The 27,141-nt window shown below is 42.3% G+C and overlaps 2 protein-coding genes across 2 annotated transcripts in view; one reads left to right on the plus strand and one right to left on the minus strand.

Annotated features, from left to right (window-relative positions):
• Window positions 1–22,489, plus strand: part of DOCK5 (dedicator of cytokinesis 5) — a 70,370-nt gene extending 47,881 nt beyond the window's left edge. The window contains exons 40-51 of the mRNA XM_035891378.1: window positions 1,117–1,258; window positions 3,543–3,624; window positions 3,828–3,912; window positions 4,689–4,775; window positions 5,233–5,409; window positions 7,504–7,587; window positions 8,395–8,532; window positions 8,645–8,811; window positions 9,614–9,791; window positions 12,139–12,277; window positions 14,009–14,124; window positions 16,069–22,489. Of these exons, the coding sequence (XP_035747271.1) occupies window positions 1,117–1,258; window positions 3,543–3,624; window positions 3,828–3,912; window positions 4,689–4,775; window positions 5,233–5,409; window positions 7,504–7,587; window positions 8,395–8,532; window positions 8,645–8,811; window positions 9,614–9,791; window positions 12,139–12,277; window positions 14,009–14,124; window positions 16,069–16,170 (1,497 nt within the window). The 3' untranslated portion in view covers window positions 16,171–22,489. The remainder of the gene's footprint in view (window positions 1–1,116; window positions 1,259–3,542; window positions 3,625–3,827; window positions 3,913–4,688; window positions 4,776–5,232; window positions 5,410–7,503; window positions 7,588–8,394; window positions 8,533–8,644; window positions 8,812–9,613; window positions 9,792–12,138; window positions 12,278–14,008; window positions 14,125–16,068) is intronic.
• A 551-nt stretch (window positions 22,490–23,040) lies between these two features.
• GNRH1 (gonadotropin releasing hormone 1) lies at window positions 23,041–26,246 on the minus strand. The gene is made up of 3 exons (XM_009635780.1): window positions 26,106–26,246; window positions 25,116–25,211; window positions 23,041–23,082 (listed from the first exon to the last, which is right to left on the minus strand). The coding sequence occupies exons 1-3, from the start codon at window positions 26,244–26,246 to the stop codon at window positions 23,041–23,043; spliced, it is 279 nt and encodes a 92-aa protein (XP_009634075.1).
• Window positions 26,247–27,141: the final 895 nt, after the last annotated feature.

Consider the following 27,141-nt stretch of genomic DNA (forward strand, 5'->3'; position numbering starts at 1 on the left):
CCAAATTCCTTTTCCTTTGAATGACACTGAGAGATCTAAATCCCTTAAGTATTTCGAAACATTTCAGCATATAAAAAGAGACAAGTAACACACCAGATTTTTTGTGTTGACGGCTTTAGTAACATTCATGTGTTTTAATAGGGTTGGTTAGGTGATTGGTATATTCTTATATGGACTTAAACAGGATCTACCTTCTGTATTTGTGCCCTATACACTTCCTTTAGAAATATGATTGTTGCCATTAGAAAATGTTTAGCTTGTAAAGAATTTATCCCACTGCTTTTCAGCCTGTGTCAACCCAATTTTCAGGACATGGATCATTTCAATGCTCAAGCACATTAGTGAGAGTCTGTCCCATGCAGAAGAATTAGATTGCAAAGATGCTTCCTGTGTGAGATTGCTGCTAAGCATTGTTGGATCTATGCTAGCTGTAATACAAGAATCTAGCCAAAGTGAGTCAGATGGGCAGGGTGCAGCATACTAGAAAATATTCCCAACTATTATTTAAAATCAAGGAACATTTACTTTTTCAGACTGGAGTTGTTTGAAGTTGCTGGCCTTAAATGGAAGCCAAGCTTAATAAAAAAGAAAAATGTTAACGTAGGACTGTGGAACTGGATGGCATAGAAGGCTTTCACCTCCAGGTCATGTTTTTGAATCCATTCCTTCCAGAAACCACCACTGCTTGGTGGCCAGTTTGGAAAAATAATTGGCCACAGTCTACTGTTAAGTCTGTCATGCAAAACTGCCATAGCTGGCCGTTTTGTTAATGGTAGCTGAAGAGAGTCAGGAATGGAATGGAGGTCGAACTTGTGTCTTTGTGCAGAGAGAGATCCCTCAGTGAACTCGTACCGCAAGTGGTCTGGCAAGGAGCGTGCAGTTCCCTGCATTAAAGAACTTTTTGGGATATGTGTTCTCTTAGTTAAAATTGGTCCTTCGGCTGAGATTTCATGTGTTGAATGTGTGAGTTCTTGGAGTGCTAGAAAGCATGAACGCCTTCAGTAACACTTGTATGTGGAACATACTGGATCTCTGAGACTACTCTGTGTGTGTTTGGGAAGCTCTTTCTCATTGGTTTGTTTAGTGTTAATTCTCTTTTTCTTCTGCTACCCACAGAATAAAATTTTTATCTACCGTGGCAAAGAGTATGAACGAAGGGAAGACTTCAACCTGAAGCTATTGACCCAATTTCCTAGTGCTGAGAAGATGACCAGCACTGCCCCTCCAGGAGAAGAGATCAAGTCTTCTCCCAAACAGTGTATCTTTTGGTTCTAATACCTTTTGGCACATTCAAGATCTTTCCTAGAATAAGAGAATTCGTAAACAGCAATAATAAGCAAGGAACTTCCTGCTCCCGGGGGACTTTGAAGGCAGACACTGGGCGTGAAAATAAGACTATACAGAATTGCAGTAGGGAACTTAAACATACTGAAAAAGAGAGACAGCTTGATATTGTCAGAGTTAAATAAGTTGTTGTTAGGATGAAACCTTAACAGATTGCAGGTCAGGATTTCATGTACTGCCTTCTCAAGCAGGTGGTGCTGGCTGGTGTAGCATAATTGTGATCCAGTTTGGTATTCCTAGGTGAAAGAGGTAGAGTACAGGCAGTGAAGGTGGGATATAAAGAAAGTTGGAAGTATGTTCTCTTCTTGCTTGCAGTTAACTAGCATTTATGAATGCTACTTTTTTATTATTATTTTTTATTTATGCTGGTGGAACTCCAAACTGTGTGAGACAGCACACCACTAGGCTTAAGATCCTTTTTGTCTTAAATGTGAGCATGACCAAGTGCAACCTAGCAAAGAAGCTTCAGATTCTTGTTTGTGACTTCCAGTCAATAGCAGATGTGCTCCTGGAAGATGAACATCAGTAAAAACCAAGTTACTGGGCTCTGGCCTGTGTTATACGGGCCAGACGAGAGAATCTGATGGTCCATTTTGGCCTTAAAAGTCTGTGCACAGAGGCACAACTCAAGCAGTGATACCAGATGCTTCCCTTGCAATAAGCCTGCCAAGCACTAAATCCACATAGGAAATTAAAATTCATTCAAGACCAAACTTGGTATCAAAAAATGCCTCTTCTATTGCTGCTTTGTTTCAGCTACTTCCTTTGCATCTGTTTGTGTTTGTTCTAATGTTTTTGGCTCAAGATGAACCTGAACTGCAAATTTTGGATCCAGATCTGAACTCTTCCAAAAGTTTGGGGGTGTTTGGTTCCGGGTCTTTGGCATAGCCTCATTGTAAAGGGGAGCAGCTGCATAGCTTGGATTTGGTACAGGTTCTTCTCGGACTCTTACAAACACCTCCTGAAAAGATGAGGAGTTTGAGTGCCCAAATCACTGTTGTGTTAGGCAGGGGTTGATGGTTCTGTGGTTTGTTTTAATGTCATGCTTTTTTAACCTCTGTTGTCTCAGGCTCTTTTTTACTTCTGCTCAAAATCTGTTTCCTTGCTCTTTTATGATAAGATACCTTGTTCTTCCTTTGGTTGTTTCATAATGGTGTACTGGAGATACTGAGTCAGCTGTACTCAGTCTCAGGGAATGCCTACCCAGTTAAACAGGCTAGTCTTCCACCAGTTCTGAGCTAGGAGCTGTACAGCATGCTTAGCATGGCATGAAGCCCAAGCTAATAAGCTCTCCTGAGAGAAAGAATATATTAGCTTGGGCTCAGTGCTTGATCTAATGTGGCGATGCGGTTTTGGGTTCAGATTTGGCTGGTATCCAGCTGGCTCTTCAATACGGGCAGAATGACCTTGCCTTTGCTTTCAAAATACTCTTTAGAACTACCCTCAGTGAAATAAAGGATGTACGGGGCTACCCTACCCACCAGTAAAACATTGCCACTTCAGAGGGCAATTGGAAAATGATTCACATAAATAATTATTAACGTGGGTCAAATTGTTTATGCTTCCCTTTTCCATACAGGTTCTTACTTCTGTAAAACCTTCAATACAGGCCTTAGAGCTCTGGAGGAAGAACATTGAAAGCTGTTGTGCTTCAGGATACGATTACTATTTTTTTTAATTTTATTTCTGTCATGGTTCACAGTTGCAAAAGATGAAGTAGATACTCACTGATTAAAAATATCCTACTTCAGTTAGCTTTATTGCTCTAAAAATTAGGAGGGAGGGGCAGCTTCGCTGTACTGGAAGAATCTGAAAAAATAACCGTGGGGCAGTGGGGGAGAGACACAGATGCATCCATTACAGAACCTGGTGCAGATTCTTGTTTTCCTGTCCCCAAAGTAGAAATCTGTAGCACCCAGGCTTCCCAAGCATTTCACCAGGGAATTTCAATAGTTGGAAGTATTCGTAGAGCCCTTATCTTTCTGAGCTTTTAGTCCACGAGTAGCATACAAAGTACAAGAAGAAAATAATACCTGTGATTGCTGATGAACTACTGAGTATTTTTCTTCAAACATGACAAGAGCACAGGGAATTGTTGAGAAGTCTGACATTTGATGAGAACAGGAAAGGTATTCCTCTCCCTCTCCTGTTTTCCCAAAAGGATTCATAGTTTTTCATCCTTAACTATAGCTGCTCAGATGTGCAGTGCTTTATTGTGAAGCCTGTGATGAACCTGCCACCTAATTATAAAGATAAACCTGTTCCTGAACAGATCTTAAAGTAATTTCTTTTCCTTTTCCCTCAAAATTTCCTCTGTATTTTTCTCAACTAGCCTAGGCATAAGGTGGAGTGCCTTTGTGTCTTGTGTAAATTTGTTTCACAGTCCAGTTTAAACGTGGTTGGTTTTGAGAGGAAACAGAAGAATGTTTCTGTAAGGAGGACAGGAGGTGAGAAAACTCACCATTCTCTCTGTTTCTTTCTAGCTACTACAGAGCAAACGAGGTACAACAGTTCACTCACTCCCGACCAGTCAGAAAAGGAGAAAAAGATCCAGACAACGAGTTTGCTGTGAGTCCTTTGCGTTTGAGGCCAGCTGGCTTGGGTGTCTGTGCTATGAGAAAATGGTTCTATGCATTTATTTATTTTGTTGGTGGCATTTTGAACAGCACTGTCACAAATTTTTTTTCCTCCGCCTGTGGCAATGGAGTTTTGCAGTTAAAATGCAGGAGAAGCAAAGGGCTGCGCTTCGCATTGCAATCTTTACGTAAAGCCAATGTGATAATGTCAAGGGGCTCTGTAGCTGAAGTTATAACGCTCAAAATCCTTGATCTAGAATCCATAAATACTGTGCTATCTAACCGCAGCTTCCTACAGAGTGCAGCTGTGTGTCTGGAGACCTGGCCATCCTTAAGGAGGCCAGCCTCTAGCCATGAAGGATCAGTTCAACTTCAGGCCAACTTTTAAGATTTGCAGTGGAGAGTGAGCCTTGGATGCAGTGTAATAACATGTTTCCTCGCTGCCTACGAGGCATACTGTTGCTCTCGTGTAGTGGTTGAGCATGTTGCATATAACTCTGGCTAAACGTGCCGTAGTCGCAGTCCTGCTAACAGTGGTCCACATGGAGGGTAAGAGCCTACCGCTGCTAATGTTGATACCATTTAAATAGTAGAGGTGGTATTTGTTGCCAAAAACACTGGGTTCCATCCCAGTTAGTGAAGGTGAAAGTGATTGTGTAAATCCTGCCAGGTAGTGCTGAAAGCCTGGTTCTACCCTCTACCGTAGAAAATTGAACTGCAAGACCAATAATTTCCTTACATCTTGGAATTTTTTCCCTCTCTAACTAGAATATGTGGATAGAAAGGACAACGTACACGACAGCGTATTCATTTCCAGGCATCCTCAAGTGGTTTGAAGTCAAACAGATTACAACGGTGAGTTCTGTGTATGGGCTGGGTCTCATCCCCTCCAATCTTTTGTGGAGTAAAGAGTCTTGCAACAGTTAGGACTACTAGTCCTTCCACTGTTGGATGTGGCACGCCAATAACTTCTGCTTCAGATAAAAGCTTCTTTGATGTGCTTGTCTCTTTATGCCATCCTGCAGACAGCTCTACCCAAGGCAGCAATGTTCTACATTGTCTATATAATGCTTGGGAGAGTGGTTACTTCTGTAACACGCTCCACAGTCAACAGCCAAGTCCTAAATTGTTGTTCCTTCAGGTTAAGGTATAAGATCGTTCTTGCGCTCATCTCTGAATGGCAAGATAGTTAGCACAGGGGGTCCCGAATCCTCTGCTGGAAACTCGGGCTGCCGTTCGTATATGAGGAGTTACTTAACTTCATATTCAGTGGAGGCGAATGAAGGTTTATTCTGTTTCTTCTTTCTTTCAGGAAGAGATCAGCCCCTTGGAGAACGCCATAGAAACGATGGAGCTAACCAATGAGAAGATCAGCAACATTGTCCAACAGCACATCTGGGACCGAAGTCTTCCTGTACATCCTCTCTCTATGCTCCTGAATGGGATTGTGGACCCAGCGGTCATGGGAGGATATACCAACTACGAAAAGGTCTTTCACGTTTATCTGTAGCTCAGTCTGTTGACTTCTGCAATGTCAAAGGTCTGAATTGAAACATGGGAGGGTCAAGTGCAGGTTTCAGCTGTACTCGGACATAGTGCATTCCGTAGCTGTATCTGCCTGTTCAGAACTCAAAGAAAAGGAGAAAAGAACAAATATAAGATATTTCTATTAGACTGGAAGGTGGAAAACCCCCACATCTTCAGTGTTTTAGTGCCATGCATTGCCATGGAGAACAGAGATCCAGCTCTTTTGGGCCTCACAGTGGTGATAGTAACACGGTCCTACCTCGTAGGGGCATTGAGATGCTTGGTCAGCCCAGTGATGGGTGCAAGTAACAAAAAAAAGCAAAAGAGCTAACGTTTCTCTATTGTATTAATATAGAATGGTGAGGCAAATGAGGATTTCTCTTTCCAGCAGATAAACTGTCTGTGGAGTCTTGCAGCAAAGAGCATATATTCTAGGAAAAACCCCACCGTTTTTTATTCAGATTTATTCAGTTGACTTCAGTTGAACAGTGTGTGTTCTTCCTTTATTGTGATGTTTAACTTAAGCTGTTTATTCCCAATACCTGATGGTGGTATTCCCAGCGCAAAATATCTTGCTTATTTCTGTAGACTGAATGGATGGTGTTAAACCACATTTAATTCTTCTCAGATGTGTTCCAGTCACGTGAAATGAGGTGCAAACGTTAAATGGGAGAGGGTCTGATTTATCTGGGGTCTAACTCTGCTGATTCCAGAGGAGTCGCCTACTTTGCCAGGGCTGAATTTGGCCCTAAATACTCCTATTTTATGAATTAAGGTTGACATAAAGTTTAGAATTACGAAAGTGGGAAAGCAGTTAAAACTAGGAAATACAAAGTGTCTGTAACCACATCTGGAAGCACTCATTTCTGGTTCATATTTTCCTATTTCAACTGAAGATCAGTACAGAACATTTGGCTTTTGTGGGCGGCTAAAATCTTCAGTTTTAATTGTTTCATTGTAGCCAAAAGCCAAAGTCTGCATTTTTAACATGGGCTTTCTTCTTGCAATAATTAAACACTTTCAAGAAAAATCCACTGGGACCTACCCAGCAGTCCTTTCACAGGCTAACCTCCTCTTGACATCAGCCTTTTTCAGTCATACCACTAGGCTTATAAACACTTGTACATACGGTCTGGTTAATGGAACGCAGAACTAAGGAATATATGCAGAGGCTGAAATAGATCAGAGACGCGTTTTAAAACCAAATGAAAAATTATTAGGGTTTTTATCTAGGAAAAAGAAAAATGAAATTCTTCTGACCAGGAACTGTGATACGTTTCAGTGCAATAGACTGCAGCACATAACGTGAATTGGCACAGTTTTAAGGCTTCAGTCCAAGAAAGTGTACTTGTGTTTGTTCAACTTTAAACCGATACCAGATTCTGTTGATTAAAGGTAAACACATAAGAAGTGTAGACTGAAGGTGCTTTGTTGAATCAAACTGTGAGTCAAACTCTCAACATGGTCTTTATTTCTACTGAATCTTCGTAACAAGCCCCATGTGAAAATGTACTTATGGGCTTCAGACATAGAGCTTAAGGAAATTGCAGGCAGGAGATGCCCTGTTCGCCCTTCTGCAGCTGAGGTTGTGTGCGTGTCATTGCGTCCTGTGGGTCATTGAGGGCTAAAAGTGAGACTTCTTGAAGTGAGAACTCAGAGACTGGATCTGCTGCTTGCATTTGAGTGATAAGTAATGTCACCTTGATCATTCAATACTATTTTACGAGAAGGGAATTGGAATTGAAGAAAACCCTTGTGATGAAGTAACTTTTTTTATATATCAGTGTTTCACTGAAAAAATAGTAAAACTTGGGTTCATGGGGTTTTTGGTTTGGTTTTTCTTTTTTTTTTCCTCTTAAGGAAAAAAAAAAGTCTTTTCTTCCCAGTTCTCAACAAATGGTTCTTTGTCCCTCAGCTTTGTGTCAGGGAGGCATTAAAACCAAACTTTGCTATGAGGAATAACGCCAATTAATTGCATTTAAAGGACAAGGTTCTTTCACTCAGAGTTAGCTGTGAAAGCGACAGTGTCTGTATCTTCTTCTCTCTTTGCTTTCAGGCCTTTTTCACAGAGAAATATCTTCAAGAACGTCCTGAAGATCAAGATAAAATTGAACAGCTTAAGCAATTAATTGCTCTACAGGTATCGTATGGGGAAAGAAATGGAAGCACTATGTATGAATGCAGATGTTTTTTCCAGCACCGTTGTTTTGGAAAGATAATGCAGCTTACTGTAAGAGCAATCTGGATGTGTCTGCAGTTGTGTTTTATTTTGAGAAAACTGTCATAGTCTAAAATTGTGGCCTAGGCTGTTCCATGTACCTTGTGTTGTTCTGAAATGTTATTCTGGAATATTTGCCAGTGTAGCATAGATTATTTTTTTTTTTCTCTCATGAGTGCAACAAAATATCTGTTACTTTTTCATGAAATTATCAGACCTAATGCTTTGTCAGGCTGACCATTGAAAGTTGTCCATTTTGTCCTGCGTAGCAGTGAAAAATTGCCCTAGTTTTTTTGTAATGCAAATTGCATCCCTGCAGACCAGTTTTTACATATTTCCGCACAGCAGAGCCCAGTTAAAGCTACCTTGCAGTCATACAGCTTTGGGGGCTAAGAAGTGATACTCCAACATTTAACATGCTGTGTTTTCCAAAGCAGAATACAGAATCTGAGTAGGGAAGAGGGAACCATAGGTACAGATGGGGAAAGCGTTCGTGTTTCTTGAACACTGAGACTTCAAACAAAGTCAAGGTACTACTTTGTCACAAGTTACGAGTCAATAGCTGAGCTTCCTTTCTGTATGATTGCTTTTTTTGCCTCTGCAAGCTCAAACCACATTGATTTAAGTCCTTTTATTGTATCTGAGCTGTGCAACAGGCATAGAAAATTCCCTCGTGGAACAGAGAAGTTGATTTGTGCTTTCATAGCTTAATTTTGTTCGGCCTTTCAGATGCCATTGTTGGCAGAAGGGATTAGGATCCATGGCCAGAAGCTGACGGAACAGTTGAAGCCTCTGCATGACAGACTGACAGCCTGTTTCAAAGAGCTAAAGAAGAAGGTGGAGAAGCAGTATGGTGTAATAACTTTGGTAAGTGTACCTTGTTATTTAGTGTTTGGCCTTAAAGAAACACAACTTTCCCCTTTCCCACTTGTGAGTGAGTTAGTGTTACGTGATTTATCACAAGCGTATTTTTCTGCAGCCTCCCTCCCTCACCGAAAGGAAACCGAGCAGGTCAGGCTCTGTCGTGTTGCCCTATATCATGTCTTCCACGCTGAGACGGCTCTCTGTCACATCTGTGGCATCTTCTGTGGTCTCTACCTCTTCCACGTCATCGGATAGCACTTCCTCCAGACCAGGTTCAGACGGGTTAGTAATCAGCCTTTGCAGTGATTTACAAGAGTGGGGATATGCCTTTGCCAGAATTAGTTCCTCTTAAAATGCAGATTTATTCCATAGACAACAGTAATACCTACACATGTAGAACTTTAAATGGAGGCCAATGTTGTTATTCCATTTTGCTGATAGGGAGTTTGAAGCACAGGTAGAGACAGTTCTGGGACTTGAACCCACAGCTGCCTGTCTTTGGAGTCCCTGTTGTCTACATGATACTGAAGAGGGATGGAGGCAGTGTATTTCAGGTGCACGCTATTTCTGTTTCCCAGGAATGCTGGAAAACAGAGGTGTAAGATACTACAAGGTAATTCAGTTTGATGTGGCCTGCAAAGAGGTCCAGTCATATGGTACTTTGTTCTACCTACCCGTTTGCAGCTGCATACGTGGCATTAAAAGGAGCTGCCACACATGGAAAAATTGCCTGATGTTATTTCTCTGTATTTCTCTATCTAGTTTGCATCTGTGATAGCCAGGGAGTCTAGGTGACTTGCTCGAAGTCACACAGCAGACTCAGTGGCAGGGCTCAGCTTAAAATGCAGGTCTGGCTCCTTCTGCAAGTAGGTCACACTTTATCTTGTATGTGAGGCGTTATGCTCAGAATCGCTAGGGTAACTTAGGAGCACAAATCTCACTGAAAGTTCCGTGGTCATAACTCAGTTTTTCACATTAATCTCTTATGCAAGCTAAGACATCAGAGCTTTTTAACAGACAGCACTTTAAATGTCTGATGGACTAATGTTTTCTGGTTTTTTCACTCTTTCTGTGTGGGCCACAGATCTGTTCTGGAACCTCTCTTGGAGAGAAGAATATCAACAGTTTCCAGAGCTGAGGAACTGCCCATGAAAGAGGATGGTGATAACCGGATTAGCAAACTCAAGCGGAAGGACTGGGGTATTAGCAAGTCTCAGGTTATTGTAGAGAAGGAGCCAGAAACGGAACTGACTTCCAAAATGGTAAAAAAATAAAATAATAATAATAGCAATAATAAAATCCACAGCAGGAGATTTTAGTGTTTCCGTTGCTTTCAGCCATGCTTGTCATTGGGAACTTCATTAAATAGTGGGAGGGGTTCAAATACCAAAAGCCTTGGTCATCTGAGTAATTCTTACTTTTTTATTTGGAAAACTTGTGTCACAGACCAAACTGCAGTTTGGCTTAAGGTACAAACTGGAAGCACAAGGCACTGATGTTTCATCTAGGTGCTCAGTGCCCTCATTTCTTGTAGGAGCGGAGGATTGTGTGATGCACTCAGCACAATGTGGAATTGTTCTGTTTGTGTTGGAGCAAGCAGATACTGCTAGCCCACTCAAAAATCCAGCTGGCAAGCCAGATGTTCAGCTGCTATCAGTCAGCGTCACTGCACAAATCAAATGTACTGCAGGTGAAGATCAATTTGATAGATTGTGGAGTTGAAAAAAGATGGTCTGGTAGTTAGGTCACCAGCTTGGGACTTTGAAAAACTGGTTCTTACGGTCTGTACTCTGCTCCAGACCTCCTGCATGAGGGCAGGAGTATTAACTCCTTGAGCAAATTATTTGTAAAAGAGGAATAAAAGAGAATCTGTAGCCCCACGGGAGTGTTTTAACGAGGAATATATTGGAGGCTGTTTGGTGTTCAGGTTGACAGTGGGATTCAGAATGATCACCTAATACAAACGGATAAGTTTCAGCCCAAAAGTAGAGTTGTATGACCTTGGAGTATTATCCTGATTTATGCTAAGACTATGTTACCCTGTCAGAGAGTATGCGAGAATCAGGCATCTGAGTAGTTCAGCTGGTGGCTCAGTGACACTAAGTTGACTTAACACACGCTGTGTAAATAATGAAAAGACGTGAGTTCTTCTGTTTCCCTTTCCCTCCCAAGATCTCAACTGAATCTGGCAGGAACAGGTTATGCTGCTATATATTCAGGAATTCTCATCAAATCTGAGTGATGCTGCCAGCACTCGGAGTCTGCAGAATATTTATAAAAAGGGGAACTGTGGTTCTAAAATCATGTTATTTGGTATTGACAGGCTTTCCACTTAAGAGGAAAATCTGGGATTGTAAATATTAGTGGTTCAGGAGGCCTGGCCCTCTGCCTCTGGAAGAATTAAATGGGTTTAACCCACAAACTGTGATGTCAGCTGCTGATCACTTTATTAAGTAAAGCTAGAGGGAAAAGATCTGGGAGAAAGCCCGTTTGTATTGACCAGTTTGCTAGGACAGTGAGGCGTATCTGTCCAAGACTTTGCATTGCAGAGAGCTGCAAAACAGAACACCCGCCCTTCCCTCTCCCCCCATATCTCTGAGGGCAAATGACATGTGTGATCAGCTCGCTGAAGTGAACGAGCAGTTAAGGGTTATGTTCATGCTTAAGAACATTGCAAAGTACAGAGAAAGCTGTTTTTTATAGCTGGTCTGTTCCAAAGCTGCATAGTGCAGCACGAGAATTGGACAGACTGATTTTATGCAGCTCTTGACTAAGCTGTTTGGGAGTTAGAAAGCCAGAGGGAACCAAAGGCTTGCTGTATGAGCAGCGGCTTTGGTCTTTGGAAGTTTTATATTCACTGTACACCAATGTGTGGTCCCTTTTGCATAGTGAGAAATGCTGAACTGCTCAATGATGGAGAAATGATCTCTAGAAGAGCCCAGTGAGTTTAATTACGTGTGTAAGCGACAGCTTTCTCTGTAAAGCAATAAACTAATATTAAAAAGGACCATAATATTTATGTGCTCGACTCTTGGCACCGTGTTCAGGTGGCCTCATGATTTGATTGAAGAGCACAGAGGACACAAGTGACACTGGAAGGAACTAGAACAACATCTCCCGAGTGCCAAATGCCAGGGATTTGCTCTGTAAAGCCTGAAATAGCCTTGTTTCACAGCCCTGAGGAGCTGGATGATACTAGCAGTCCTGAATTGCACCCAGAATTTCATCTTGTTATTCTTCTTGGAAAGATTTCCCTTCCCCCCCCCCAAATTTGTTCACAGAACTGCTAGTCACATGCAGCAATTTTTCAGCTTGACGTCCTCCCTCCTTAGTTAATACATTAAGGTCACTGAAAACGGTTTACTATTGCTACCCAGTTAGTAAGGTCCCACAGAAAACTGGATGTGTCAGAGGAGCACAGTGTGCTTTTTGACATGGCTTAGCCAGTGCAGTGCTTTCAGTCTTACGTCTCACCTGAGTGCACCTTTCTGTCTCATGTATGGCTTTTCTGGAGCACGTTGATGCCTTTGTGACAGGTCTGATTATCTGGTAGGTGTGCAGTAACCTTGCTGACTTCTAAAGTTTTTGTTTACTCTTTGTTTCAACCAGGGCATGTCAGGAAAAGCGCAAAGGCCAAAGAGTCTTCAATTAGGAGACAACAGACTGACTTTGCTTCAGCGTTCTTCACTCCAGCAATCAATGCCTCGCAGCCCAGCACCCATCACTGCCAAAACCCCAAGAACCCAAAGTAAGTTGTGTTACAGAGCAATTGCCACATCCTTCAGGGCAGTATCTGCAGTAGTAGGAATTACTACTGATTATCTGAGGTAACCTCAGCGGGGAAGGGAGAGAGGGGAGGGAGGAATTGCTCTGAAGTAGTTCGCAGAAAGTGACTCTGGGCTGTTAATGTTTCACAGAATCCCAGACTGGCAGGGGTTGGCAGGGCCCTCGGGAGCTCACCCAGTGCCACCCCCCTGCCCAAGCAGGCTCACCCACAGCAGGGGGCACAGGACAGCGTCCAGGCGGGGGTTGAAGATCTCCAGAGAAGGAGACTCCACAGCCCCCCTGGGCAGCCTGGGCCAGGGCTCGAGCACCCTCACAGTCAACAAGTTCTTCCTCACGTTCAACTGAAACCTCTTCTGCTTCAGTTTGTAGACATTTTTGTCAGATAACAGAATTTGGCAGTGTTACCAAAGGCACTACGATCATACATGTGACTTGCATATCACTTGTTAAAATTAGTATATCAGGTGAATTCCAGAGAACAGTTTTTATGTTTTTCAGTTTCTTTCTTCTTTTCTCCTGTATTGACTTGTGGGAAGGTATATTAAACCTCAAGGTGAACATCACATGCAGTCAATGTAGATGTTTGTAAATCCATCAAGTGGGGTGGTTACAGCGCATGGTAGAGGAATATCTCCTGCGAATTCACTGGGTGGAACTGCATCAATCCAGCGTGGTACTTCTCATCAGGTCTATGGCTAAATTTTCTGGGCAAGCCCTGAAGACTTTGTTAATTAGCGAACAATAGGTCCCGTCACACGGCAGAAAGTTTTAGGAGAAGTTGCTCTGCAGCTTGGAAACTCAGCTAATAAATGTTACACCTGGAAGAGGAGGAGTTTATCTTGACGAATTAGTAAAATGAATAATTTGTGCAGTTACCTTCCTTGCATGCCCAGTAAACTCTGTAGTTAATTCTGAAGCAACGTATAAATACGGTGAAAATAAAACTGTAGTGTCACCACTGACAGGTTCCTCGCTTGCCGTTGCATTTCTCATTCTACTGCTCTTTTTTCAAAGGAACAGAAGTTCGTACATTGGACCTGACTGTCCTTCCTCTTATGTGGATATAAATTGAGAATCCAGCGTAGATAATGAACTCAACTAGCATAAAACTGTTGTGAGAGGATTAAAACAAAAAAATACATATCAGGGTGGGGGGATGGGGTGGAGAGACAACCAGAAACACAAACAAATGCAGGAATACTATATGAAGAGAGATCTGTGAAAGGAATGTGAAACCTCACTCTTCTACTTAGCAAGTGGGTTTAACTGCCATTAGTAGCAGGACAGCTTCCCAGGAATTCCTCTGAAGTTTGGGTACTTATCTACTCCATCAACTGGAGTTAAAATCAAAGTGAATTCTCAGGTTGAGGCCCAGGCTGAAAGGAAACCCCACTGAACATTGCAGATGTGATAATGGATTCAATTTTCTGTTCTCTCAGGCATGCATTTTTCACATAAGCTTAGATTCGTTTGATGAAGGTAGAACTCTTCTGGGCATTTTGAACTTAAGGGAGATACAACTGTGACTCTGACACGTCCATTTGGGTTTAGCTTCTAAAGCAGAGAACTGTTAGCAGGCTGAAAGCACAAGATATTAAATGATTCTCCCTTAAAACTCTACACTTTCAATCCCATTTCTCATGCCTTTAACGCCTACTTCAATGTCTTCTCTTATTATTGTTGTTGCTTCTAGGTTTTCCCTCATTGCAAGCTGATGGATTGGCAACTGCTAGCTTACAGAGCACCCCACCCCCACCTCCGCCCAAAAGCAAGCCCTATGAGAATAGCAACCCGAGGAATTCTGTGGAGGTAAGGAAATGAGAGCTGACTTTTTTTTTGGAAAACAGCTTTTGAGAAAGAGACACCAGTGGAATTTTCCAAGCTGCTTCTAGGGTGGTGCTACTTGAAACTTGTCTAATCATTTTACTGGTTCACTCCCTGAAACCACAGAAGAATAAAAAGTTTTTTGCTTCAAGAGAGGGCTCTCAAGTGCAGTCCCTTTTTTTTTTTTTTTTTCAAGTGGGAGTTGTGTTGTCATTGGTTAGGCAAACTGCGTATGGGGGTGGGAAGATACATTGAAAACAAACAAGCACAATGATTAAAAAGTTTCAAAAACATGATCAATGTAAAATAGCACAGTAATCTGGTCCTGGGAAAGAAGGGGGAAAAAATCACACATTTTCAGAAATGAGAAATGTCTCATTTTGAGTCCTCAGCTCAGAAGAATCTAATTTTCCCAGGCAGGCATCATTAGTCCCTTGAAACAGCCTGTATTGTATCACCGTCTTAGCCACAGCCTTTTTCTCCATTTCATGAAGTTGGTTTCCTTCTAGGAACATCAAATTACCACTATTTTTTTTTTTTGCTGTGTCACTGATGTTTCTCTTGCCCTGTGGGATTCCAAATGCCTTTCAGATACTTAACATGCAAATACTCTGGTCATTGTGTCAGAATCATTTCGTCTGCCCCTGAAATGTATGAGACCATAATTGCTTACCAATGTGCAGCAACAGAAAGCATCCTTTTGTAACTGAGAAAGGAATGGGTGTCTTCCCCGGTCCAATTTGCGAAGAGGATTTATGGAGTATCTTAGTGAGATGAACTGGAATTTGACCAAAAAGAATTTAAAGTATGATCGCACTTAACAAATCACATTACCTCTGACAACCCAGGACAACAAAACAGCTGATCACTTAATTCTGTTAGAGAGAGAGGGATGACACTGAAGCATAGGGTAAATAGGAGGTTTTCTACTTCACCCTTCATTTGGCCAGAGTTGATTGCGCTTATGCAAAGGGACAGTATAGCTGCTGTAGGTGGCATGAGTGGCGGAAATACGCCAGCTCTAGGGATGCTGTGGGAGTCACTGGTTCAAGAGGATTAATAAAAGAGCCTCCTTCCCTTGAGTCTTGTAAGAAAACTAATTACTAACATGTTCCGGCTTGCAACATTGACCTTGGCTTGCAGCCAAATGAAAAGGATTTGAAGGGCTGTAAAGAGAGATTGTAAAAGTATTTTCTGAAGGGTTTTGTTACTTTGTTGTTGTAAGGTTGACTCTGTCCTCCTTCAGTTAAAATAGTCCCAGAAATCTTGAGGGTTTTGGCTAAGCAAGTGATGAGCCACACAAGCTTCATGTTCACCTGGCCTTTCACATCTCATTTGGTTACCCGGTGGCCTTTAAAACAAGCAGAGAGATGACTTGAAAGAACGGACTAGTGCAGGTTCCTGCCGGAACAAGAAACGCCCTGCGAGCCCCTGTGCTGGGCAGGAGGGCTGTGGCTTGCTTTAGTAGAACTGCACTTGCTACCGTTTTATGGAGTTAGTTGTACCATTCTGATTTGGAAGCGTTTGACATCCTTTTGGCCCATGCTTGATGCAACTCATCAAGCCAGCAAAATAAAAACGGTTGAATTTTGAAACCTTGAGGGAAATGGGTTTATTGCCATTTTCCTGATAAACAAAAGGTGGGATGGAGGGACAAATGGCTCTGACTCGAAGTCAGGCTGCAGGTCAGAAGCAACCAAAGTGTATCTGCAACTCAAACATATCTGCCTCTGGTATCTCCTGGGGATGTGTCCTTGTTTGCCCCTGTCATCGACTGCATGTAGTACTGAGAGGCTGGATTCAAAGATTTCATCCTGAAAGAAACACAAGTAGTACAGGAGCTTTTGGATTTCTTGTTTAATAAAGCAAAATGTCTTAACTTGCCAGTAACAGTTTATTTTTCGGTGTTTTTTTGCTCTGTCTTCTCAGGTTGCTCCACCACTACCCAGCAGACGTGAAGCCAAACCTCCCCCTCCACCCCCAAAAACCAGGAAATCCAGCGTTGTCTCTTCGGAGCAAGGATTGCAGTGAGGATCATCGCTTGCTGGTGTAACGGCAAGCTCCTAGAGTGAAATGACTGCTTTCTTTTTACTGACATGCTGGGGCCCTCTGACCCTAAAGACTCGTGATCTCACCTGCCATTCCATTCACTCCCCTTAGAGTTGTCTTTGGGAAATACCAAAAGGAACTGTTATTGTGACTCTGTTCCCAACCTCTGGTTTAGCTTTCCAGTACTGAGACACTAATCACATAGCAGGAGAAGTCGCACTACTGGAATTCTTGTCTGTCTTAGTCTTGTGTGTCCCGAGTTTTTTCACTGATACAATTCCAGCAGCTCATTCCTAGTGTAAATCTGTCACAGTAGTGATTTGCACCAGTGTTTGAAACGAGGTAAGCCACACCAGTATGGGATGTGTCCTACAGTATTTTCACATGAGTTCATTACAGCTTTATAGCTGTACTTACGCACCGATCCCTCCTACCCCTGTAGTGTAGCCAAGCCCTGGTTTGAATGAAGCGGAACAGATCGCAGCCATTCCTCAGTTGTGAAATGTCGGCTCCTGAGATGTCAGGTGCCCGTGCATGATGTGCAGTCTCCTAAGATTCTTGATTGCAGGCAGAAGACCTGAGTGTTGTTAGCAGAATAAGAAGTCTTTTTTTTCTGCTAGTCATCATACGTATTTAAGATGAAGTGCATTACACCATCTCTGCTTGAGGAGCGGCAGTGGCTCACTCCCAATGGAAAGTTCAGGTTCACCACTACTTTGTCATAATTTCAATGTTGATTCTGGTTTTAACACTATAGAGCAGTTGATGCTCCTCCCTGAGTGATGTTACCTACTTGCTTTGTGCTTGCATCTGGGACCTGCTACAGTATTTCATCTTTGTGCTCTTTAACAGGGTGTAAAAAGTTGCTTCTCTCCTGTGACTATGTGAGAAGAATAGAAGCTGCACTGATACCAGCACTGTACTGGTACCAGCAACTTTGAGAGGATGGAGGGTGCAAAACATCCTGACCTCAGAAACAACGTCTGATAGTTACTGTAACCTTTACTTTGGCTGGGCAAATTCACACAAATATAAATAATTCTCATCCTCTCTTTATTTTTCCCGCACCCATTTGTGGCAGTACTTGCACTTTGCTTTACAGCCTCCCTTGGTCTAGGTTTTTAAAAGCCACCAGACTTTACGGAGCCATTTAGATCTGGGGTGCATGTGAAAGACTTGACAATTAACCACCTGCTTTCCTGTTGCTCGGATTATCCCAGCTCTCTGCAGCTTTCCTTGGAGGATGGGATAATCTGTTTAATTTTTCTTTCAGTTATTAATTCCCTGCTCTGTCTGGATGTCAGCATCAGTTTTGCTATTTGTATAGAGAAAAAACAACATGATCTTAGGTTCTAATGTTTTTAAATTTGCATTTTCCATGCAGACAAAGGCTGTTGCACACTGTTAGAATAGCCTGTCCTCACAGCTGCATAGTGACTGAAAATTCAGCACAAATATTGTTATTTATGGGCTGTCGACACAGCATTCCTCTGTGCCTGAGCTGCCACTGGAAGCTTGCTGGTAAAAACCAGGACATCACCATTTGTGATCAACACTCCTAGTGTTGGCTGATCCATTTTGCACCTTTCCCGGCCGCTTGGCTCTGAGCAATGCCAGACGGGCTGCACCCTGGGGTGGGGACTTGCTCTTCTGCAGCAGGCTTACAGGGAGCTTGTGCAGCACTTCAGCCGGAAGCGAGTTCAGTTTAAAATTCTCTTGCAAAGTGTGTTTCTATTCTGTTCTCCTCTTAGAAGATCGAGATGACTCCAAAGATAGTTACAGCAGCTTTTTGTGCTGTGGGGAGCAGGACTTTCCTAAACGGCCTGTTTCGGAATTAATGTATTGTGAAGAACTTCACTGTTTTCTTTTTGACCTACGTAACCAAAACTTTCTTTATATCCCCCCCACAAAGTTGCAGCTGCCTGTTAGTGCCGCATTCCCAGCAGCTGAAAAGCCAGTGAAGCTTGGGGTTTTCTTGGTTCATGAGAATTACTCTCTTGCCACATTCAGGCAGAATATTTTGCCGTGCTATTCTGCCTGGGTGAGTGGCCTATTTATAAACATAGCTTTTGTCATCGTTGTTATTTTTCAATGATGTTTTCCAGGAAAGGGAAAAATATCACTCGTAGTTGTTCCCTTTTGCTATGCAACACAGCCAACATGGGAGTTTGCCTGCAAAGTTCAGGTTCAAACTTATTGGAGAGTTCAAAGTTTCTTAAAACTCATCAGAAAGAGGGACCAGCTGAGGAATTTAGATCCAAGTTTATTTCTGAACCTATACAAAACTTTGGCTGTATGGTTACAGCTTGTGGCCTGTTCATTTATCATTGGTATTGATGAAGACTCTGTCATGGGCTCTCTCTTCCAGGAAATAATTTTGCTTGTTAACTGTAACTGTCATTTAGCTTCTGATTGTCTGGTAGAAGTTGGGGAGACACACTAAGAACCCTGCTGAGGACGTTGGTCACAGTAGCAAATACGAATACGGTTGGGTGTGTTTGTGGGCCACTGCACCGTTACTCTGCTCACATGACTTAGATGGGTTTCATTACCTTACTGAAAAATCGAAGTTCGTTAAACCTAATGAAAGCTTTTCTCAGGAAAGCCTTTTTCAGGGAGAGACAAAACCAAGGAAACCCTAGGGATTTTTTTATTCAGACTGAAGTAGTCTTTTCTTTTGTACTTACACATTCCTTTGGCTTCAGCGTGACTCCAGTTAAACCTGCAGAAGCTGCCTTTGCTTTGCTGCCTGCATGGCTCTGTAAAACCACCTGCTTTCCTCAAAGGGGTCACGCTGGATTCACCTCACAAAGCAGGTTGGAAGTTCCCATTTTGGAAGTTGCACTACAGTGACATCACATACATCCCCAGTCCTGTTTGCTACAGGGCACATACAACTGTCTTCTGGGCTGTCGCCTTCTCAAGGGAAATCTTTGAAACCTTTCTGGACAACTTGGCCATGGTTCACCCCCTCTCTCTGGCACATTGTAGGACTTGTCAGCTCCACGTTATGTTCTTGGGCATAGACGCTGCTTGACTTGAAAACCACAGGGGTTTCGTGTCTTCCATTTTTTTGTCCATTTCCTCTTCTTGTAACCACTGTCTTCTGCTGCACACGTGAACTAAAGGACCCTCTGAAGCTCTTGACCTGAACAAGAACTTTCTGTCTTCGGTGAGAATTTTGCTTTAGGCAGAACAGCAGGATGTGGTCTGAATTGTAGAAAAGTACATATTAACACCACCTATTGTTAATTCAGTGCCTTTCCCCGTTCTGCATCTGCCTGTTACCTCGTTCTTAGGTGCATTTCCTTTTCAGAGCAGGTTTGCTTTTAACTCCTTTGGTAAGTCAGCAGAAGGAAAGGAGACTTTGCTGGAATCCCACCTAATGATTTGTCCATTGTGGGTAAACAAACCAAGTATCAGGTTTGGGTATTTTGGTTCCTCCAAGTGGCTTTTTTTTTTTGAGTCTTACTTCCCTACCTGTTGCGTCTGCTTTAATAACTTTAACTCATAGATATACCTTGTACATTCAGCAGTTTGGTTTTTTTTTTTCCTGGAGGAAACTAGTCAATGCAAAAAAACCTCATGGGAGGAGGTCCAACCTGGGGAAGAATTTTTCAGCTGATCTTTAATGACCCTTGACATAACGTTCTTTAACTTGAGGAGGCTTGGTTCTAACTGCTTTTTTTGCAGTTTACTAGACTAGGTTATGAACAGAATGCTTAGCATGTAAGTGGTTAATGATCCTCTCCCCTCCTTTCCTTCCTTGGATCATGCAGCTGCCAGCCATTAGGAATAAGAACAGTTGCTGTCTCTCCTGTGTGCTGATCCTAGGTGCTAATACCTGAGCTAGCAAGAGGCCCAAGTCATCTAGAGAGTCCAGAGAGCAAGCAGGGTGGATGCTGTAACCCATCCCACTGCTGGCAGAAGTCATGGAAGCTTCAGTGCTTTGTGTAATTGGAGCAGTGGCTGAAACGGGCCTTTAATTTGTGTTTGGATCTTTGGCTTTTACTATAGAGGCAGCTCCTTAGAAAGCAGTGAAGATAATTATCTTCCTGTATGCTCTGCCTTGCAACTGCACCGTCTCACCTGGCAGGTTCCTAAAACTCTTATCTTGGTGGTTCAGCCTTTTCTTCTTGCTGCCGTTGTTGTCCGGTCGGTTGGAGGCTGCTGGAGCTGAGGCATCACCCTAACTGGGAGGAAAGGAGCAGCTGATGCCTAAAGACTACGGAGTGGGGAGATTTCCTTTCCTGAGAAATTTGGGGCATTTTCACTGGCAAATTTGCTATGCCAAAAGGGGTTGAATATTGGGGAATTTTTTCTTTCTTAGCATTGTTTTTGTTCTAGAGGCTGAAGTGCTGTCAACTCTTCCCGATTCTCCTTCTTGCCTTTTGGCAAACTAACTCACAAACTGAAGCTCAGTTTTCTTAAATGTATTACTGACTGTGGTATGTGGAGAGCTGTGTTCTCAGCTGATACAAGTCAGCATAGTTTGCTTAGAGGTACAAGGTGGACGCTCTGTGCTGTGCCTACATGATTTAGGGCTTCGTGCCAGTTTTAGAGAAAAGCATCGTCTTAGAAGTGTCAGATTTTTAAAGGCAGTTGGGCATTTAAGTGTGTGAATAAGCATGGGGCCTGACTGATTTTAATTAAGTGCAATTAAGTGCCCACACTCTTATGAGAAATCCCGCCAGACCCCTGATTTTTTTAAGCATTCTGGTCTTTACTATGGTACCTATCTGACTTAAGCTCTGAGATTTAATTTTCAAAGACGATTTAAGGTCTCACTACCTAGTTTTCAAAATGAGAATCATCTTTCCATGTTAATTAGGTGCTTTTGGAAATGTCATCTAATGTCTTTTAAACTGGAGGGCTAAAAATGGGAGTAGAACAGTCCATAATGATGCCATCTCTGCATACCAGGAATGAAAGCAAACGGCAGCATTTCTACCTAATTCATAATTTTGAATAAAACAAATCTCAAAGTTAAATATCCAGTCTGCAGAGAAAACAAACTCTAATCCCATTTCATAGCCATGCTGTTCAAAGCTAGTGTTAAATTTCAAGTCTTAGAGGATTTTTTTTTCCTTTGGAGAAATACGCTCAACACTTGTTTTCTGGAGCTTTTAATTAAAATTTGTCATGCTGTGATAAATGCCTTTAAAAATGTTACAGGCTCTAATCCACATCAGGGGAAGAGAGAAACAGACAGCTTTGCATTTCAGTGGATTATTGGATTAGGAAAGGACACCGATTCCAGTGAGAATTAGCTCTGTGATCTGCAGTGGCAGAAACTACTGTAATGTCTATGCAGTGGGGTTTGAGAACCTGCATCTATCCAGTAACCTTCACTCGGCGCAGCCCGGTGCGTGGTCCACGGATTGACAGTGAGTTAGACTTGTAGTGATAATGGCTCAGATTTTCTCTCCTTATTTATTTATATAATTGTAAATGGAAATTATAAGTTTAGGATGTCTGTAATTTAACTGTAATCTTTTTTTTTTTTTATAATGAAAACATTCCTGACCCATTACTGCTACCTTCTTTCAGTTTTTTCTTGTAATTGAAAACTTCTCAATCTTACATTTACTGTTGCAGACCAGATCATGTAGGGGACCAGGCTGAGTTTTTTCCTAGGACTACGTCAGAAAGAAAAAGTAAACAAATAATGTGATTTCATTGAGTGCAGGGTGGGAGAGGGGCTTGCCGAAAGCACATGAGGTTTACCTAATTCTGCTCTTGTTAACATTAAAGCACCTTCAGGGACAATATGGTGGGCACTAGAGAGAGTACACGAAGGAGTACAGAGGAGTTCCAACAGAAGGCAAAATGCATCTTTTTTGCTGTATTGGTCTGACTATTCTGATCTAAGGCTGTCATTGAAACCCCTGGACGTGCATGGCTGCGTACTTTGAACTCGCTTTTCACGTGCATGGTCCGTAGTTTTTATATTTCTTAAACTGAGGTGTAAGTCCTCGGCAGCATTGAAATTCAGCCCCAATATGCATGGTATTAATTGCTGTAGTTTTTCATTGTTGGTGTTATAAAGGTTTAATGATATGATAAACCTTGGAACATGTGTGTCTGGAATTCAGGAGAATATGGATGTGTAACATGGTTTTGTGAGTGTTTTGAGATCCTGGATGTGGTGGTTTAGTGTTAAAACCCACCTCTGCAGACTGCAAAATACCTTCTTTTTTTCTTTCTTTTAGTCCTCTGCAATTGAATCAGCAAAAATTACAGCTTTTAAACTGGCTCTGAAGAAAGAGTAGGAGCTGAGCTTTGGAAAGGGAGTCTGCAACTCTCTGGGTAAATGACATTCACTAAGTCTGTAAAGCAAGGTGTATAAATTTTCATGTTTTTTTAAAATGCATTAACTATTGTAAAGTCTGTAAATACCTTTTTAAAATAAATGTAGTTTTTATGAGTGAACCATTAAAAAAGGAGCATATAAAAGTCTTTCATCCATTGACTACTGAAGTGCGAGTGGGATTACATTCCAAGGGTAAGTTTATTCTTGATTTTTAACAAAGTTGTATCACCGTTTTCTCCAGAGCTCAGTGAGATCAGAGAGTGCCTTTGTGCAGGCATTGTCTGTGTGTGTGAAACAAAAACCGGCAGGACACAAAGCAGGACCCTGTGCTGCTGAGTCCTCGCCACTGGGCTCGAATGTGTTCTCTTTTACATACAAGCTAGTAATCTACACAACAGTAATCTTCTACTATTTAAATGCAACTTGGTAGTATTTATTCAGATAATACAGTCTAAGCAGAGGCCATTTGAAGAGGAATTGTTTTTAACACAGCTTTGAAATTTTATTCTGGGTCCATTGTTCCATTTGGCTTTGTGGGTTTAAATCTTCTTTCGTCTAGCTTCTCCTTCCATCAGACTTTCCTGTAAGCACACATCATATCCTTTTTTTTAAAGATAAGAAAAAACTTTGACGGTGGAATTTTAAAGCCTGATCAGATGCTAAAATATTCATATTGTGGTCTCCATTGGAAGGAGGATTAGAGTGACATAAATCTGACCCGACATGATCTCTCTGCCACCTGCCCAGGGATCGGACCATACAATATAATGTAACTGACACTTATAATGGCCCTTTTCATCCCAAAGTGCATGACCAACTTTACATCTGTCAGGGGGTCCACCACTGCAGCGGTTCCTGGAGCACAACCCAGCAGCTGTTGAACCCTACACTCTGACAGCAGTTTAGGACAAGAAGCACGAACTTGCACAAAGCATCAGTCTGTAGAACATCTCTGTGAGCTTAAGCAGTTGGCCAAGATACCAGAGAAGAGAAAGCTGTGCTTGCAGAAGTATTACAGGGTCATTGCGGAGCGGCACAGTTGCCCTGTGACCGTTCTCTGTGTACCTTAGCACTGCTCAAATGGAAACCTGTGTCACATCCTGCTGGATCTGGTCTCCTCCTTGAATATTTATTTATGTCGTTACCTCTGAGCTGAAAGCCTGAGGTGTTTTGGATAGATGGGATGTCTGAATAGGTTTGTTTTTTTTTTTTTTTCTCTTTTGTATCTTAGCTAGGTGTATTTTTGTTTGTGCTCACTACCAGCTTCTCCAGGAAATGACAAAGATAATTTGAAAACTTTTTCCATGGGGTGAACCATTTCCAGACACCTCCCCTTTCATTGCATAATATTCCTGTAGCAGCTCCAGGAATGTGTTACATTGGAAGAGCTGCATCTGGAAAAAGGTCGATTTGTTTTCAGTGTCATTAAGCAGCTAGAAGTAAGCAGGGGACATTGTTTGCACTTCTTATCCCCGTAGCATAGCCTGAACTATGTTCAACTAAGTGTTGATGCAGCGGGTTAGAAGTTTTTACATTTTACATTTTTTGGTAGTTTTACAGATTGCCAGCAGTTTCTGAGCAAACTTAAGTATCTGATTGGGGGAGATGCCTTCAGCTCTGCAAAGAAAGGCCAAGACTTCCTCAGTGAGCAAGAAGTATCAAGGACTCCTTTCAACTCTCCTGATAATTATTCCGGTATCTTTTCCTGCCTAATGTAGGTTCTAGCAATAAAAAAAAAAAAATGTCTAAACATATCAAGTTACTGTTGCCAGCTCTTCATTCTGTAAGTAGTGCTTGGAAGGCAGAGCCATGGACAAAGATTCCACTTGATGTTCAGTACAAATAGGATTAAAGGTGACTTACAAAAATAATTGGATTTGGGGTAGTTTCTGCATGAAAATCCAATGGAAGTCAGGCTCTGGCCTGCCTGCATTACTGAGTTCATGAGCCTTTGTTCAGGCCGGGTTCCTCAGTGAAATGCTGGAGTGCGTACTTGTAACTTTTGGTCTTGGCTTCAAAAATAAAGTAGAGATTGAGCATTTCAACTTCTAGGACAGCTCAGAGATACTTCCCAGAAAGTGGCGACCATCTGGCCTGATCAAGGTGTTGCTATATTAATTAAAGAGCACGTTTTTGCTCGAGAGTGTTCTTTCTATGGCAGTTAGTTTGTATGTGAAGTCTCTGCTGTCATTGCGTTAGAGCATCTAATGGAAAACACATTTCCCAGGCTAGGGACTTGGGGAGCAGCAGCTTCCATATGGCTTGATCCTTCAGCTGGCAAAGTGCACCTTTGAAGTTAAGCATCTGTGAATGCTGCATAGATTTGTATTAAGGTAGAATGTGTTTGACTTTATTTTGTTTTTAATTTAGTGAGTAAGGACACTGCTACAACGGGAGCATAAGAAAAACATAGTCCTGTCCTGGGACTGTAACTCCGAGGTACTTGAGAACAATGCAATTAATAAGGACAGAGCCAGTATTGCCACATGTGAACTAACCTTACATGCTGCCTTTCCATCACCTTTATTCTCTCCCCTCCGTGTACTTTCCCAGCCTGGACCTGTCCCCTAATTGTCCCATAGTGATAAAAAAACCCCACCACCATGTTACTTACCATGGCTTCCTTCAGATCGCTGAACCTGGAACGCTGATACGAGCCTGGGCATCCAGTCTTCTCCACTTCCCCTAGTTTTTCCATTTCATTTGCAATCTGAATTGGGAAGGGATATGGCCTTTATGAAGGGAGATTTTTCTCCTAAAGCAACTCTTGTTACAGATGAAGATGAATCTGTTCCACTGCACAATTTAAATTCTCCTCTTTCCCAGGTGCTGTGCTTGTGCTGCAGCAAACTTGAAATCAGGACGGTAGAACTGCTGTTACGAGGGACTACACGTGAAGTATTAGAAAGGATGGGAAAGCCATGGATGGACAGAACCTTTCACAGAATCACAGAATCGTAAGGGTTGGAAGGGACCTCAGGAGATCATCTAGTCCAACCCCCCTGCTAAAGCAGGCTCACCTAGAGCATGCTACACAGGACTTCATCCAGGCGGGCTTTGAATATCTCCAGAGAAGGAGACTCCACAACCTCCCTGGGCAGCCTGTTCCAGTGCTCTGCCACCCTCAGAGTGAAGAAGTTCTTCCTCATATTCATTTCACCTTTGCTTTGCCATTTAAGTGCTTGCCCTCTCATGGGTTACCACGTGCCAGCTGCCCATGCTGACGTTCTCGGGGAAGTGGATGAACGCTGGTGTAATACAGCCCAGACGAAAACTGGCTGCAATTTAGGGAGAAGATGAAATCGGGTTTAACCTTGAACTCAAACTTCTATCTCTCCTGTAGAGCAGGGCTGCCCAAGCTCTCTGTCTGCGACAGGCAGCGCAGTTCTTTATGCAAGGCTGTCAAATGTCATCTTACCCTAATGCCAATTACTTTCCAATTACTACTTTAAAGAAGCATGTGTATATGCGTACGAATGTATGGGGGGAAAGCAACAGAGGCACGTATACAGTCAAGCCGATGTCACCTCTTTTTTGCTCGCATCTCTTACAGACTGGGGTTCCTAGCTAAAGCAGCAGGGTTGTTTTACAGTCTAGAACATACCTCTTGAAAGGATTCCACCAGGTTTTCGGCATTCATTTTTCCTCCTGGCTTCAGGCCGTAAGACCAGTGTTGAGCCAAGCAGCTTTCCACAGACAGGACAAACAGGAGGACACTGACAAAGATCTTCCTGGACTTCTCCATCCTGTGGGAGAACAAAACATCTTTCTGATCATAATGACATTACAGCTCCATTTTTATCTTACAGAACTATGGAAAAGTTCCATTTCTGGATCTCCAGTTCTGATCTTCTGTGCCCCAGTGGCATTGTGCCTGTGTGTGAGCCCCAGCTGAATTTTGAGCCTCTCAAAGTGTGGATTAGCTCGTTATAGAGATTTAACATCTGAAAAACTTGGATGAAGATCTAAATTAGGATTTTTGAACACCCTTTCAGAGTTTCAGGAATGTCTGGACCTCAAAGGTTCCATGGAAGTCCCTGCTGATATTTGACAGATGTGTTCAGTTCTAATGTCCCTGCGCCTCAAAAAGTGCTCTTTGCAGTCTCCTCTAATGCAAGTTTCTTCTAACACAAGCATCCGTAAGAACTGAATAAGTAAAAAGGGAATCCAGCATGTTGTTCAAGCACATTACCTGCTTGCTGAGAGAGGTTTCAGGATAACTCCCAGCTCTTCTCCGTTTGAAAATGCCCTGCAAGTACACTTGTCATCTCACTTTTTATATACAACCACCCTGACAGCAAACCTTTCACAGCAGGTAACTTTGTCTGACTCTATCTCTCGGGCTGCAATTTTGTTCTTAAAATTGCTGTAATGCAGCAGAAGTAAAGCACATAATTGGAACACCCCGGTGTAGCTATTAAATTCAGCTGTTTTCTCTAAGAACCGTAAAAGTAACAGCTTTCCTTTTAAGAGGCGATAAATCTGACATTCAAAGCTAGCTGACTGCTGTGGCCCTGTGGAAAACACACAAGCTTTTCTTTCAGTGGCTTCTAATTTCTAAGGAAAAGTTCTTGGGTGAGTTGGAATTTGTTGAGAGGGGCTTACAAGAGTTGGAATGAATGAGGAATTCAGTTTAGTCT

The sequence above is a fragment of the Egretta garzetta genome, unplaced genomic scaffold (genome assembly GCF_000687185.1).
Source record: "Egretta garzetta isolate BGI_Z169 unplaced genomic scaffold, ASM68718v1 scaffold233, whole genome shotgun sequence".
Lineage (NCBI taxonomy): Eukaryota > Metazoa > Chordata > Aves > Pelecaniformes > Ardeidae > Egretta > Egretta garzetta.

Bases quoted from the DNA above. Each gene is read 5' to 3' on its own strand.
- GNRH1 (XM_009635780.1), bottom strand. From the start codon at position 26,246: ATGGAGAAGTCCAGGAAGATCTTTGTCAGTGTCCTCCTGTTTGTCCTG. The intron at 25,212-26,105 runs GTATGTTCTAGA...TTCCCAATTCAG, and splicing joins TGGTGGAATCCTTTCAAGAG to ATTGCAAATGAAATGGAAAA. The intron at 23,083-25,115 runs GTAAGTAACATG...GTGTGCTTACAG, and splicing joins GCGATCTGAAGGAAGCCATG to GAAAGTCTGATGGAAGGAGA.